General features: G+C 39.1%; 1 protein-coding gene across 5 annotated transcripts in view; it reads left to right on the forward strand.

Moving 5' to 3' along the window:
* The window catches only part of RBKS (ribokinase), a 71,762-nt gene that overhangs the window by 25,420 nt on the left and 30,726 nt on the right, over positions 1 to 15,616 (forward strand). For 4 of the 5 annotated variants that reach the window (XM_052806384.1, XM_052806385.1, XM_052806387.1 and 1 more), the window contains 2 exons: positions 2,620 to 2,682; positions 9,315 to 9,479. In XM_052806384.1, the coding sequence (XP_052662344.1) occupies positions 2,620 to 2,682; positions 9,315 to 9,479 (228 nt within the window). The remainder of the gene's footprint in view (positions 1 to 2,619; positions 2,683 to 9,314; positions 9,480 to 15,616) is intronic. The other variant, XM_052806388.1, reaches the window with a different exon arrangement.

The raw sequence follows: 15,616 nt of genomic DNA on the forward strand, positions 1-15,616 counted from the left end.
CGAAATCTCAGATGATTACATCAGTGCAAGTCATCTGAAGATAACTTGCTGTTATGCAGTTGTTTAGGCTGGTATTAATGATGGTAATGCCTGGTGAGAAATTGAAAAATCCAGTCTGATTATTCATTCTCAATTTCATGTTGGGAAGGGAGGGATAGAGTGGAAATGCATTTGTCAACTCAGTACATTTCACCTCTATTTTGTGAAACGACACGTACAGTCATTTTAGAGACTGCAGCCGCTGTTTGTTAACACACATACACACAAAAAGCGATGTGAAAAGGCTTTGGGGAAAAGGCAAAATTAAGTATTCACAATATTCTAGCATCTTGCACCTTTGTAACCCTAATTCTCTCTCGTGTAAATGTATTATTGTGTGCTGCTTAACTACATGATCACATTTTTGTCTACATGACTCTTGTCTCCTTCAGGGTAGGCAAGGATGGACAGATGCAATCACTAAGTGGCAATTCGATATTCCGTTTATCTTTTCTGTTTAATGTGCAGCCACAAGCTTCATTTACTGCATTATTCAAATCCTACTTTACAGACAGAACTGTCAGTATTTTGTGGGCTTTTTTATTATGCTTATTGTTATAGCATCTAAATATTTCACAAATGTATATACAGGTTTATTCATTGTGTACCTTCCAACTTACACAGGAAATCAAGCAAGGATACCATAAAAACAGTGTCTGTTAGTGTACAGTTCTAGATCTCTCCAAAGCATGCCTCCCTCATGAATAAAGTCTTCGATCATGTAAATAAAGCTATTATAACGCATAGCACTTAATGAAAATGTGTATTCCACAAGGAACCTTAAATCTCATGTTTTCTGATGCTTAATGCTTATCCCAATGCTAAATGTTTAAATGATTGATCTTGCAATCTTACCAAAAATTTTTAAATAATCTTTGTAGCAGCAAAAGAAAAGTGTAGGAAAAAAAATTCAGAAATTCCACCATATTGCACTTCATTGATACCTAGATAGATCAATTGAAGGGTTAGAATGTTTAGGTCCAAGGTACCAATTTCTGCTGATTGAGTTAAAAATATCTCATAATGGTGTTAGATTGTCACCCCCTACGTTGATCAGCCGTGGAGGAAGATAGGATGTACTGCTGGTGAGGCTGGTCTGGGATCCCGACTTGCATTCCAAGATTTGGAGGCAAGGGTGATTCAGTGTGCACAGACCTTTTTGCTTAGGACCATCTTATTTCAGTCCCTGGCTTTTCATCTCAGTTTAATCCTTGCCTAGCCTATCCCTGTTGTTATGCATAAGGATACTGGGTACTGGATGAAAATCCTTGTCATAATGCCGGTTCTGCCAACTTTCACATCTTGGATCCTTGTATGTCTTCTTTGTTTACGTTGCTCTTCTGTTTCCTAACATAGCACCTTACCCCTTTTCTTTCCAATTCCAACCTGTTTGTAATTTTCCCCTTTCCCAATCTTCCTGTCTTCCACAACCTGTTGGCTACCAGTGCTGCTCAGACCATTTAGACCTTTACTGATGTGTTACTCCCTCTCTCACATTTGAACTGGGCAGCTTGCTGCTCATGCTGCTTATTTTCTGCAGAAAGAGCATTGAGAGCACCCAAAGACACAAGTTCTCTGCTTTCAATTCCAGTGTGAAGACCTAGCTCATGGTGAAATAACTGCAAGGGAAGTTCTGCTCTGACCCTTGTAGCTCTGAACTACATAAGGGTACCTCCAGGGTGGGTAACTGCAATACTTTAGCAAAACTGAATGAGCATGATCTTATGTGTTTTTTCAGGCTTGTTCAAATGTGAGCAGTTTTTTAAATTGGCCACAAAAAGCACATCTTGAGAAGGAAGCCAACTTTTGCCCAGCATCAAGTCCATGTTCTAAAATGTTAGAACACCAGAGCTTCTTAAACAAAAGGTCACCAGAATTTGTCTCAAATAAAACAGTAGATTTTTCTCAGATACAGTTCTTGGGAAAAAAAGCCCTCAACTTTTTTGACAGTTTTCTACTACAGTTCTACCTAAAAAAACCCCACCTGTCATAGAAAGTTTCGGACCACTGGTTAATATTTGACAAATTTGCTGATAGCTGAGAACAGGTTCTTATAGTAGTAAATATGGAACAATCTTTATAATAGACAGTGCTGCCAGCCTCACTTCTAGTTAATTTATCTGAATAATAATCCAAAGAGGAAACACACAGCCTCACCGCTGCCTTCACAGCACATGTTAATATTACTGCTGAAATGCAAATCTACATAGAATTAAATGCTGTGTTGTTTTAGTATTTTCTTTTTCTCCAGCCTTAACTCTATTGTTTCATTGGATAAAAGAAATATTTCCATGTAGGAGTGCCTGAGAAGGCTGTATAAATAACATGCTTTCTCTAAAGCAGACATGTAGCCAAATTAAAGGATGTTGGACTCGCATTTCTGTTTTGTGGGTGTAAATTAACACTTCTTGTTGTTGTTAGCTTCTCTGGCATTGTTGCACATGAAAGGGTAATTAGCATTTTTAAATTGCTGGAGGTTATGGGTTCATTTTAGATTTAATTCAATTAAACTGCATCACATGCTATTGGTTGAAAGTAATGTTTTGAACTAATGCATGCTGTAACTTTTCCCTTTCTTAGCATGTATAGGTCAGACTACAGATGCTGCTACTGGAACTGCTTCAGTAATTGTCAACAGTGAAGGTACATATTTCTACTCTGAATTGTCCTCTTTGTTCTGCCTCTACAGCCATAAAAGAAAACTTTGCCTTATCACTGTTAATTGTGGAATTATTTTTTCTACATCTTTCATTTTTTTCATTATCTTATTCACACTTCATTGCACTTCCTTTTATTGCAGGCAGTGTTGTAGGATGAGGTGCCTAAAAGCAGCAGAATCAGATGCTTAGATCAGCAGTGCAATAGTCATAATTCAATCAGCCAGTTGATCTATCTAGTTTTACATTGGCCAGAACACACAGTGTAGCAGAAGGTTAAAGCTCTCCTTTTCCACCACAACTTAACTAGCACTTTTACTATGAGGAAGGGGTTTGCCTCCTGAGCACACTGAGTGAGTCATTATGCCCTGAATCAGGAAAAGGAATTGTCCTTAGTATAAGTAGAAGTATGTTTGTTCTCTTGTAATATTACCACGATTCTTGATCCCAAGTTGCATCTGTAGTGATGAATACACAGTGAAATGGCATACTTGTTTTTTTCTGTGTTAATATTCCTTAGCCTGTGCCTTTGCGCTCATATTGCAGGGGAAGAAGAAAAGATTTGGCTTGTTTTCATATTCTTCTTCAAGATTGCTAAATTATCCTCTGAAAACTTTCTGTTTATCTTTTCGTCAAGCAAGTTGTGCAGTTGAAAGCTCTTAGAAGTACATGTGTCTGGATCAAAATTTAAAGCTCAGGACTAATAATGTTTATGCAAACATAACAAATTAAGTGTGATTGGATTAGTTCACTTTTGGTGCAGCTAAGCCTTCATTTGAACAGTTACCACAGCTTAGCTGACACATCAATTTAACAAGCTCCTATGTAACCTGATGGTAGTACACTGGGCTACAGCTTAAAATGGGAAAGGAAACATGACTATTCACTCCAGGAGCAAACCTGGGAAGGAACTGTGACTAAAGGCAAGTCTACACAGGAACATTCAGGAAAATTAGGCAAATCAGTTGGAGATGTCAGTTTAATTTTCCCTAAGTAAGATTAATCAAAGCCTTGCATGACAGCTCTAATTCAGAAATAAGGTAGCTCTAATACATTGAATAAACTGGATACCTGCCTCTTACTTCCACCTCCTTCTCTTGGTTTGGACCAGCAGGTAAATTACTACAGCAACTCTTAAGAACTTCTTTCTTATGCCACATACAGTCACTACTCTGGCCATTGTAAATAGGAGAGATGGTGAGAATCCAGTAGCACACTCCCAGGCCTCACTGTTTTGTACATGTAACCATGTTTTACACTAGGTTTGCTGTCCAGAATAGTTGAATAAGTAAGAAGCAGTCTTATTACTTGCCAATTCATATACATGGCCAACTACGATAAACATGGTCTAAACTTGAATGAACAGAGGATGACCTGTTAAAATTATAACACCATGAATTTTTCTGCAGGTTAAGGAACAAAACCATCTTGTCGATCTAAAACCTTTGTAAGTACCAGGAAAGGGAAAATGATTGTTCAGTGCCATGAGGTTCACAATGGGCTCTCACATGTTAGTGTCCGTGTGAAGGGTCTTTGTAGTCTTGTGATTCACATAGTGAGATGAATAATGCATAATGTCATGTAGTTTGTTTCTTTCAGAAACTGAAAAATCCTAAATTAAGTTATTGCCGGCCTCAGATTTCATTTAAAATCTAGTAGAAGAGCAAATCTCGTCAGAACTATGCTATAAAGCAAACAGATGCACAGAATTGGTAATGGTTCTGGTTGTTACTTCTCTCTAAAACCATCTGGCGCCTGAATTTAGTAAATTGCAATAAAATAGCAGTACTTATGTGCTTTGCTGTTGCACTTTTTTTTTTTTCCTGTAGAAACCTGGCTGATTTGACCTAAACAGGTTTTACAGCACTTTTCAAAGGGGCTTGTCTACACATGCATGTTTTACCACAGTAGTTGTGCTGGCATAGCTGAAACACCACAGCATTCAATGCATGTATGTAAAGTAGTTTCTGCTAGTTCAAATTATACCTGAAAGGGAAGCATTTGAAGTTGGGGCTGGTGATGGTGTTTTGTGTTAAGACAACAAGGGACAAATAAAAAACATAGGTATCATCTCTTTAAATTGCCAAGTTTTAATTGCTGTATTTTCACATACCTAACCTGCACTTCATCTTACCAATTCTTTACAAGTACCGATACTTGGGAAAAATACCAACTCTAATCAGCTTAGTAAAATCGCAGGCAGAAGTAGGAGAGATACTCAAGTAGAGGGAGCAGATTATGATGGATGAGTGAAGAGAGAGGAAAAGAAAGCTGTAGAGAGCAGAGTCAGAGGCGGCTCTGAAGTAAACTTTCCCTGATGTTACCTGTGTTTGTCTAGCTGGTGCTGCTGAATTTCTGGGAAGATTTTTACTGGTTAGTGGATTGCACAGCTATAACTCACCCATTATTGTAACTAGCAAAGTACTAGAAATTTTAAAATTATCAGGTACATTTGATGTTCTCAAAGTTGCATTATATTCTCGGATAATACAGTATAGTTTCAATAAAGATAGAGAGGTTAATCCTTGCTTTAATGCAAAATGGTGGAGAGATGTTTAACAAGTTTCTAGTGCTGCACTGGAAAACATGCAGTCCAGAGACACTGCAAAAGTTCCCTCTGGGCTGGTCTCAGAAATCTGTGCAGAAGGCTTTGAGGAACCTTGTGTTCCTTTCAGTTGTTCTCTTTTATGCTACTGCCTCTTCAGATAGGTTTTGACTAAACACAAGCGTCAGTTTACCACAACCCTGTACACTTCGAATCTGTACTTTCTCTCTTAGGAGAAAAACTGGTACATCCAGCTACTTTTCTTAACACGTTTTCTTTGAGGTGCATTGCACCACTTTGAACCCCAGCTTTTGTTTCCCCTTTCAGCCTGCCTTCTTTCCACTAGCTCTGGCACTTAGCGTACCTTCTGCTAACTGTGCTATTGAATGGTGAGAACTCCATAAAGTGATGATGTGTGTTGTACTTTTACATACACATATAGGTAGGAAAAAAACCTCTTTATGGATAATTTTTTACATAATTAGCTGTGAAGTTTATTGCAGCTTTGCCCATATCTGGTACTGACTGTTGACGGCGCCATGAAGCTGGCCTGGCTGGACTAGTAGTTTGAACCAGTCTGACAACTTCCATGTTCATAGCAAAAATTCAGTGGAGGGACTACAGAGGTTGGCAGGTCATGATTAAAGTGCTCTTGATTATTGCAAGTTAGGACTTAAAGTTCACCTACACAGAATACTGTGAGATAACCCTCACTTCAGATAGGCATTGAGCTGACTTTACGATAAAGTTATTAATCATTCATGAATAGTGAATAGGCATTATTTTGTGAGTGTACCTTCAATACCAAAGCACTACTAGTATAAAAGCATTCAAAATATATATTTAGATAAGGCTAAATAAACAAGGCAAACTTAGAATACATATGCCGGCTTGTTTGAATTATACTTTCCAAAGAGAAAAATCTTTGTTTTGAACCTTCAGGGTTATGAAGAAATGTCACCTGAATTTTTATAGCATTTCTATGTATTGACATTCATCATGAACTTGAATGTTTCGTGTACAAGACTATTCAATGCTTCTACCAAGTAATTGCACAGAAATTATGATACCATGACACACCCAAAACTTGCTCTCGTATTCATGAACTGTGTGTTTTGGCAGCAAATGTTTTCCTTGTAACATTCTTTTCTGGTCACAAATATCATCTTTTTTCCCTATGAATTATTATGGAGAAGCTCTGCAGCTATTGTTATAATTGCATTGTATGAGATTTTGGTGAGTTCTAAGCACAACTACTGATGGCTTTTAGGCTCGTCATCCTGTTATAAATTGAAGGTTATTGCACTGTGGTGTTTACTGGTTTGCCTTTGATTTTTCCATTGGCACTTCTCATCTGGTAGCATCCATCTTTCTAAGAAGTGACAGTAGCAGGTTTAGAAGCCCAGCTGAGGACAGTATTTACATACACCAGCATTCACGCTGTTTCAAGTATTGATTGGACCCAGTCCTCATCTGGTGTAAGCTTGCACAAGCTTATCAGCTTCATTTAGCTGTTCTACCTTATAGCAACTGTGAATGTGGCCCTTAATATGATAGCTGATGTCTACAAAACTTAAAATTATGTAGATGCTCCCATCAGAACTGAGAATTTTTAGTCTAAGTAAAGATACGTTAGAATTAACTGTAATGCAGTAAGTATATTTTTCTCATTCGTTGTGTGGGTAACATTTTACCTCACTTGAGCTGTTTCGAAGTTAGGTATACTGCTTAAGGCCTCACCTAGAGTTAACAGAGATAGATAGGCATTTCCAGACAATAGTTTATCTCCTCCTCAAACAGATATCTAAGATATGTAAGATTAAAAAAACTCTGAAAATACTTCTCTCTCCTCCTTGTCGAAGGAACCTAGAAAACTTAGTTTTCTTAGAATTTTCTAGAATGTAGGATTTTTTTGAAAACTTTAAAAAATAGTTAATGTTGGACAAGATGAATCCCACCCCTCTTTGCCATCTGTCTTTAACTCTGTTGTCCCTGGTGCTGATTTCCCATCTGATTTTCCTGGCAAGAAATAATTGCTTTCAACAAAATGGTTGCTGGTAATACAAAATTCTGGTATTAATTGTGAGTACATGGGTCCAGATTCTGCTTTCATGCATGCTGGTGTAAGTTTGTGGTGACTGGTGTCATTCACGGTTAGTGTGGTATATGTAGCTAAGAAGAGAATGTGGCTTTTTCCCTCCAGCTTGGGTTAAGCCTGTCCAGAGTGTTACACCACAGCAGGTACTGCATTTCCCTGGCAGGTTTGAAAGCAGACTTTAAGTCTCTGACCTTTTGTAGTTACAAAGAAAAGCTTCTGACTGTGATCCAGTGCAGCATGGTCTACCTTGAATTTGCACATATGGGTTTAAGCAAACAGCCTTACTTATCGCCTTGGGCCATTAGCTCTGAAGTCTAATAATAATATACATGTCAGTACAGCTAAATAGTTCAGCAAGATAATGCAGCAAGACATGTGGATAGAGTCTGAGATTCTAGGTAGCACAGAGTCCAGGCAGAAATGAAATATATTTTTGTTCCACTGATTCCCTGCCTTTTACTGTTCGCACTGCTGTACCCTATAAGCTTTCAAAATATATGCTTGGCAAAATAGACTAATTTGCCTTTGAATGTTTTTCCTCAACTGGATTCAGATATCTTTAATAGCATTTACTTGTTGCAGAAGGTTTTTTCCTTTTTTTTATCCAAGATGCCCATCATTGTCTGTTGAAAAGCAGGGCGTTGGCTTTAAATGCTGAGGTTTTGCTTTTCATATGCAGCTGTTCTGTACCAAACCATTGACAGCAGAATTGCTTTGGAAAGCTTGGGCCCCTCCCTCTGAGATCACTATATTATTCTTTCCATTGTCCTGCTTTCTCTTCAGAACATATTTAGGGAGACAAGCTTTGCACATTTCTTATTCAGAGGACTTTGAAGTCGCATTCAACAAAAATAATGTATTTAAAAACATAAATATTTATTTACAGAGTAATTCAGTTCATTACAGAATTGGTAGCCTTTAATGATTGGCAGTCCTGAAAGGAATCTTCAGCGGGGGCGGGCTGAGCCTGTAAATCAAGGAACAACTGACTTATTGAATTTAATACCTGAGTGATTAATAATAAATTTTAATTTGAGGCACCCATGCCTGAGGTCTCTAGGTGTTGTAACAGGGATTAAAAAAAGAAAGAATGAAAGAAAGAAACTGCAATAAAAGAAGGCAACTTGCATGTCTGAAGAAAAACAAAGGAATATTTGGAACCTACATAAATGAACCTCCTCACCTAACTGTGAAACAAACTATGAGAATGAAAAGGATCTTAGATGTGCTTTGAGATACTGCCGTGTTTCCGCACATATAGATTTGCTTAGACCATTCTACTGGCCAGCTTTCAGAGCAGAAGAATGTCACCCACCTTCTTTACTCACTTCCAATAAAAATTCCCTTAGACACAAGCATTAACCATTCTGGGTTTTGGTGGCAAGCTGATTCTGGTTTTCATGATGGTTAGGGACCCTAACTTGAAGTGTCACAGGTGAATGGAGCAAGCCTGCTTCTCTGAAATCTAAAGAACGTACATAATTTTCATAGCTGTGTGAAATAGTCTCTGTTTCCAGCTGATAGGAAAATTTAAATTTTTATGGCATTTTTGGAATATGAACTCAGTAATCACATTGATGCTTTTCTCTTCCAAGTGCTACTGGAATATTTTAGGAAAATGCAAATACCAGCTTTAGCGTATGTCCCCCATTTCCACTGTGACTAGTACAGTGCTTCTTTAGAGTTCATAGAAAACACCAAAGTAAGACTGGGGAAAGCCCATACATGACTTTTCCCAAAGAAATATATACTGCATTTGTTGTGCAGTGTAGCATTCATTAGTCCATCGATCTTCTTGACTACCTTCTGAAATCTTTGGATATTTGAAAATGTCAGCAATGCATACATTTTTAGTGGGGTTTTTTTGGAAAGCAAATTGAAATGCTAATCTGAAATGTATTGTAGAAAAGCAAGAAATTGTTTTGCATACTTTATTGCAAAAGTTAATGTAAAAAACACAATATCTTCCCTTTAGGACAGAATGTTATTGTCATAGTCCCAGGAGCCAACCTGCTTTTAAATTTTGAAGACCTGAAGAGGGCTTCTGATGTCATCTGTAAAGCCAGAGTGGTTGTTTGCCAGCTAGAAATAACCCCTGCTGTTTCTCTTGAAGCTCTGAAAATGGCACGTGCCAGTGGAGGTAATTTAACATAAGCCATTCTGTCTCCCTCATTTGTGTTGCATGAAAAATATTCTTTATCATGATTTCACAATAAAGATCCTGTGGTCTATTCAGCTTTCTGTCATACTAGTTTTATTTAGAAATGAAACAATAGCCAACAAATTCATGCTACTCTAACGAAAACTGAATTCAGTTTTAAAATTTTGCAGTGTTTACCTTGAATGGTGAATGAACCCATACCCTTATAATCTCCCCGTATATGTCTGGTGCTGCCTTTCCTCCTATTTTCATCCTGTGACTGAATACAGTATAATGTTGTTAGGTCAGGAACTATGGGCCTGACTCTGGTATTATTCCAGAGCAGAACAAGCATAATGAATGCAAGTCAGTAAAGTTCCACACAAAGTGAATGAAATTACCTCAAAAACAGACTTACACCCTTGTTCTCCCAGCACAGCAGTAGGAATGGCTCTGGTTTTCTATATAGAACTTAACATCCTTAAAGTAAAAAACTGCTTTTTCTTCTTAACCAAAATTCTTAAGAGTGTGACTTGGCATACTGCCATTGAATAGACAGAGTCATGGTCTGTGAAATTATTAGTAAACTGTTACTGTGCTGTACTTTTAAATGTAGGCCATTATTCCTTCAGTGTAGCATATATGTAGATAAAAGCTGACATTTTGCTTGAACAGGATGGGGTTTCACTACCAACATAATGTTTTTAAGTGCCTGTAATGCTTTTAGTTACTCAAGCACAATTACCGTAGTATTTGAACACTAAGTAAATAACTATGCGAGGCATCTATATGAGATTAAAAATATGTTGTTTGCGTCTATCCAGAAGATAAGACTGGGAAGGTACAGCTCATAGTATGGTCAATCACGCAGCAGGTCAGGGATGGAACTGGGATCAGAACTAACTGGTTCCTTGCAGCTGGGCCCAGGCTTGCTCCAGTAGATCATAGCATGTTGGGATTGTTGACTCTTCAGTCCTCCTTCCGCACCAATATCTGTTCTGCACCTGTTGTTATCACTGGTCTTCACGCGCTAGTGAAGACATCAGATGTAGCAGAACTTTATGCATCGTGTTCATGTATTTTGTGCTGATTTAAGCAGTTATGTTACATGTGAGCCTGGGAGAGTGTGGCTCTGAAACTATGGTGGTAATAGTCATAAACACTATAAACAGAACTGCATGGGGAAAAATTATTTTGACTTCTGTTTGAAATATCAAAACTGGGTTCATGCAAATCTAAATAAAAATTAAAAACTTTAGAAAACCCAGTAGCACCTGGAATACTTAAAATATAGGGGGAGGAGGGGGGCGGAACAGAGCTTACTATATTTTTTCATTACATTTTATGAAAATGAATAAAAGCATTCTTAATCTAGTGGTTAATGGACTATAGTTGAGTCATAAGTCAATATCCCTGACTTATTTTGTCTACTTCTAAGTCTATGCATAGTTTTGGTAAGATGCTTCACTCTTTTGTCACCCTCATATGGCAAGATGCCAGCCTGTGACAGAAGAAAAGATAGGATTTTTTTACAGGCAATTAAAAAAAATCCAAACCTGATACATGGAACAGACATGCAAGCATTTAGCAACTGTAGACAGCACAATATATCGAGAAAAGATAGTGGTTATCTGTGGGCCAGCTATAGTTCTGCACTGTCAGTCTGCTATCGTTGTGCAGCTCTCATATCAGGAAAGCTTTCATAGAATCATAGAATCATAGAATCATTTTGGTTGGAAAAGACCTTCAAGATCATCAAGTCCAACCATTAACCATGCCCCCTAAACCATGCCCTGGAGTACCCTGTCCACTCGCTTTTTGAATACCTCCAGGGATGGTGAATCAACCACTTCCCTGGGCAGCCTATTCCAATAACTGACAACCCTCTCAGTAAAAAAATTTTTCCTAATATCTAACCTAAATCTCCCTTGCCTCAACTTGAGGCCATTTCCTCTTGTCCTATCTCCAGCCACCTGACAGAAGAGACCAACACCCACCTCACTACAACCCCCTTTCAGGTAGTTGTAGAGAGCGATAAGGTCTCCCCTCAGCCTCCTCTTTTCTAGACTGAACAGCCCCAGATCCCTCAGCCGCTCCTCATAAGACTTGTGCTCAAGGCCCCTCACCAACTTCGTTGCCCTTCTCTGGACACGCTCAAGCAGCTCAATGTCTTTCCTGTAGTGAGGGGCCCAAAACTGAACACAGGACTCGAGGTGCGGCCTCACCAGTGCCGAGTACAGGGGAACAACCACCTCCCTGCTCCTGCTGGCCACACTGTTCCTGATACAGGCCAGGATGCGATTGGCCTTCTTGGCCACCTGGGCACACTGCTGGCTCATATCCAGCTGGCTGTCAACCAGCACCCCCAGGTCTTTCTCTGCCAGGCAGCTTTCCAGCCACTCTTCCCCAAGCCTGTAGCGCTGCATGGGGTTGCCGTGACCGAAGTGCAGGACCCGGCACTTGGCCTTGTTAAACTTCATACAATTGGCCTCAGCCCATCGATCCAGCCTGTCCAGATCTCTCTGTAGAGCCTCCCTACCCTCAAGCAGATCGACCCTGCCTCCCAACTTGGTGTCGTCTGCAAACTTGCTGAGGGTGCACTCAATCCCCTCATCCAAATCATCAATAAAGATATTAAACAGAACAGGGCCCAACACCGAGCCCTGGGGAACACCACTCGTGACCCGCCGCCAACTGGATTTCACCCCATTCACCACAACCCTCTGGGCTCGGCCATCCAGCCAGTTTTTCACCCAGTGAATAGTGCACTTATCCAGGCCACAAGACGCCAGCTTCTCAAGGAGTATGCCATGAGAGACAGTGTCAAAGGCCTTGCTGAAGTCTAGGAAAATAACATCGACAGCCTTTCCCTCATCCACTAGGCGGGTCACCTGGTCATAGAAGGAGATCAGGTTGGTCAAGCAGGACCTGCCTTTCGTAAACTCATGCTTTGGTTGCTTCTGCTTTAAAGCAATAGGCTACACATGTTCAAATGTCATGTGCAGTCAAATCTAAGTAAACAGCTGAGTTTGTAGCACTGTAAAAATCTATACTTAGCCAACTGTAAATTGTTAATGCAATTTTCCTTCTTTTTGCCTGCAATACCCTCATGTATAATGCAGTACTGCATGTTAGGATGTGCACTAGACTATTTTTGTTTAAAACAGATGCATACCCAGATGCCTCAAACCTCTGTTTCAAGGGGTTTTTTGCTTGTTTTTCTTCATTCTTACTAAAAGAAATAAACAATAAGATGGCAAAAGAATGTAGACACGCAGGCAAGAACACTTTGCTTCTGTTCAGTGAACATCCCCTATATCTGTAAGCTAGAGAGGGACATCTCATGTTCTGACATCCTCTCATTGTGGCACTAATTATTAAAGATCTTGTGACAGTCTTGGGGAGAAGGAAGGAAGGAAGGAAGAAAGGGAGGAAGGAGGGAGGGAGGGAAGGAAGGAAGGAAGGAAAGAAGGGAGGGAGGGAGGAAGGGAGGCAGGGAGGGAGGGAGGGGAGGGAGGAAGGCTTGTGAATAATTAGATGAAGTGAGTATAAATTGTAGTGGAAATCTGACTAGAAAATTCTAGGGTTTTAATGGCTACGTTTTGTGAAGCTGCTGCTGCTTCCAAGAGGGGGACCACTTCATTGATGGGCAAAGTGTTATTGTGTATCAAAGTCTGTAAAGCAGTTTTGGGGCTTCTGTAATGACAGACTCCATAAAAAATGGCTGATAATGTCCAGCCTGTTAATACCTGTAGTGAAGAATGGGCTGGAAGCAGCCTCAGTTATTAAGGTTCCATGTCACCTGCAAGTAAAGGATCTATTTTTCAGATGCTTCAACTTTTTAATCTTGGGCTGCAATTTTTCCTATTAGCTGTTTGTCCATGGTTAAACTCTGTAATTTCTGCCAAAGCATAGTGGCTGTAGAAACCAGGCAATGGAAAATGCCTCCCACCCTACCCCTTTTAAATTATGAATACTGACTACCTTAACATTCACTTAAGACTTGATAGCAAGGAGCTATCTTATAAAGATAAGCCTTTACAACAGTATGGAAATCTGCCTGATTTTTACTGTATTATCTGCCTTTGGAAAATAACTACCTTTCACATAGTCTTGTGAAAATTGTTAGAGCTTCACAGCTAGCTTCCCCTGAGAGTCTGTCCACACAAGCAGTTGTCCATTTGGGCAGCATGACTTCCAGCGTAATTCCTGAATCTGGTTTTAGGCAACTTCTTTTATCCAGTTAAAGATCTCTTGTAGGCCCAGGAAGTGCAGAGCAGGAGCTTGCTTGATTTGAATACAGAAGAGACAAAAGCTGGACGGGAATGCTGGGGAGGGAGAGTAGGTTTCAGACAAGGGAAGTATTGGAGACATTTGCTTGATTTTGGGGGTGGCAGAGGAAGAAGGAAGAGAGAAACTGAAAGGGGAACAAAATTGCAACAGAGAATAAGATTTGTTGAATCAAGACTGGACTAGAGATAGAGTCAGGGAGTAGGCTGTGGGTACTGGAAGTGGGAAAAAAGCATAGGAGGTGGGGCGTAAAGAGATACGATGTGATGAAAGTTGAGTGAAAAAGGTTACTATTGCATAGTGCCTATGCAAGGAGGCATAAAGCATGGAAATTAGGTGAGGAGAATGGATCTTGGCAAAGGGAGAGAAAGAATTTGGGCAGAAAATAATTTGGTGTTCCTCAGGGGGACCAAACAGATTAACCTGTTCGCAAGCCATGCTATTCTTCACAGCCTGAAAGAGAATCTTAGGGTTCCTCTATCTCCCCCCTGCTCAGCAGATATTAAATATGAGAGCAAACTAATAGTAATGTATTACACCTTGTTCATGATGAGTCTGTATTACTTAAAACCCAGGTTGGAACACTTCCAGTGCTGCTCCTGACCCATATATATGTTGGTATGATACCACATGACAGTTTGTTTTCCAATATGTGCTGTTTGTTTGTTTTATCTAGGAAAGTATACCTCAAAGATTTCTGTTTAAAAAAAACTTTATTAGGGTTGCAATTCAGAAAATAGGAAATGCAAGAGTTAAGGTTGCCTGTGAAACCTTAATTTGTCTCCTTTCTGCATATGTATTATGTTGCAGTCTTTAATTATGTGATCACATGCTGTTTTTCAGTGGTATGTGATCATATAATTAAAGAGTTTATTATAATATATACTGTATTGTAATAATATAAGGGAGCCAAATTAAGATTTCATTGGAAATCCTAATCCTGGCATTTTCTGACTTCTGAGTAAATGTCTTTGTCGCTTTAATACTCTTTTTAACAAGGCAAGTAGAGAGGCATGATAAAGTTGTACAGTCAAAGGCTAAAACTTTCAGAGTGTTAATCAAAAAGGTCATCTTCTAAACTTCTTGGTATTCAGATTTCAGAAGTCTCTGTCCAATCTTTCTCTTTTAGGGCATTAAATGGGATTCAGAAGCATTCAGGGTGTCTGAATATTATGTGCTATAGCTTAGGGTCTAAGTATGTGTTTAGGACTGAAAATTTAGGCATCCAAATTGGAAGATTTGATCATTTACTATAAGGAATATTTCTAAAGTAAGAGAATGTGCTTTATATAAAAATGATGGCCTTGCGGTTAAGACATAGAAGTATTAATCATAAAATTGGCAAAGTGAGAAACCAAGTCTGCAGACTTCCTGTGTTAACAGTGAGTAAGTCACTTATACTGTCCTTATGACAAACCTTTTCTGCTGTTACATGGGGCCTTAGGCTACAGTTTAAAGTTAGGTTAACTAACATATTCTACCACGTGTTAAGTTTAGGCCTAGCTCTGCCAGATAGCATATTAAAAATATACAGTGCCTTGTCTACACTACAGTTTTATAATGTGGCAGTTTGAACAAGTTAGGTAACAACACATTCAGAGCATGTTTAACTCCTTGTCTGGACATGCCCTTCATTACTCCATACCCCTGTTTCTTCATGTACAGAATGCAGATAACACTGAAAAAATTCTAGAACTAAATCAGTTCTTGTAAAACTTATTAAAATCCTGGAGGAAGCATCATCAGTTAAAAAAATTACATTAGTGTCTAAGGCTTCTCCCCCCCCTTTTTTTTTAATTTAAAAATTTCTTGGTTATTTTTTCTGTTACTCTTCTTTCATGTTCCCA

This window comes from Harpia harpyja, chromosome 13, assembly GCF_026419915.1.
Source record: "Harpia harpyja isolate bHarHar1 chromosome 13, bHarHar1 primary haplotype, whole genome shotgun sequence".
In the NCBI taxonomy this organism is placed as follows: Eukaryota; Metazoa; Chordata; class Aves; order Accipitriformes; family Accipitridae; genus Harpia; species Harpia harpyja.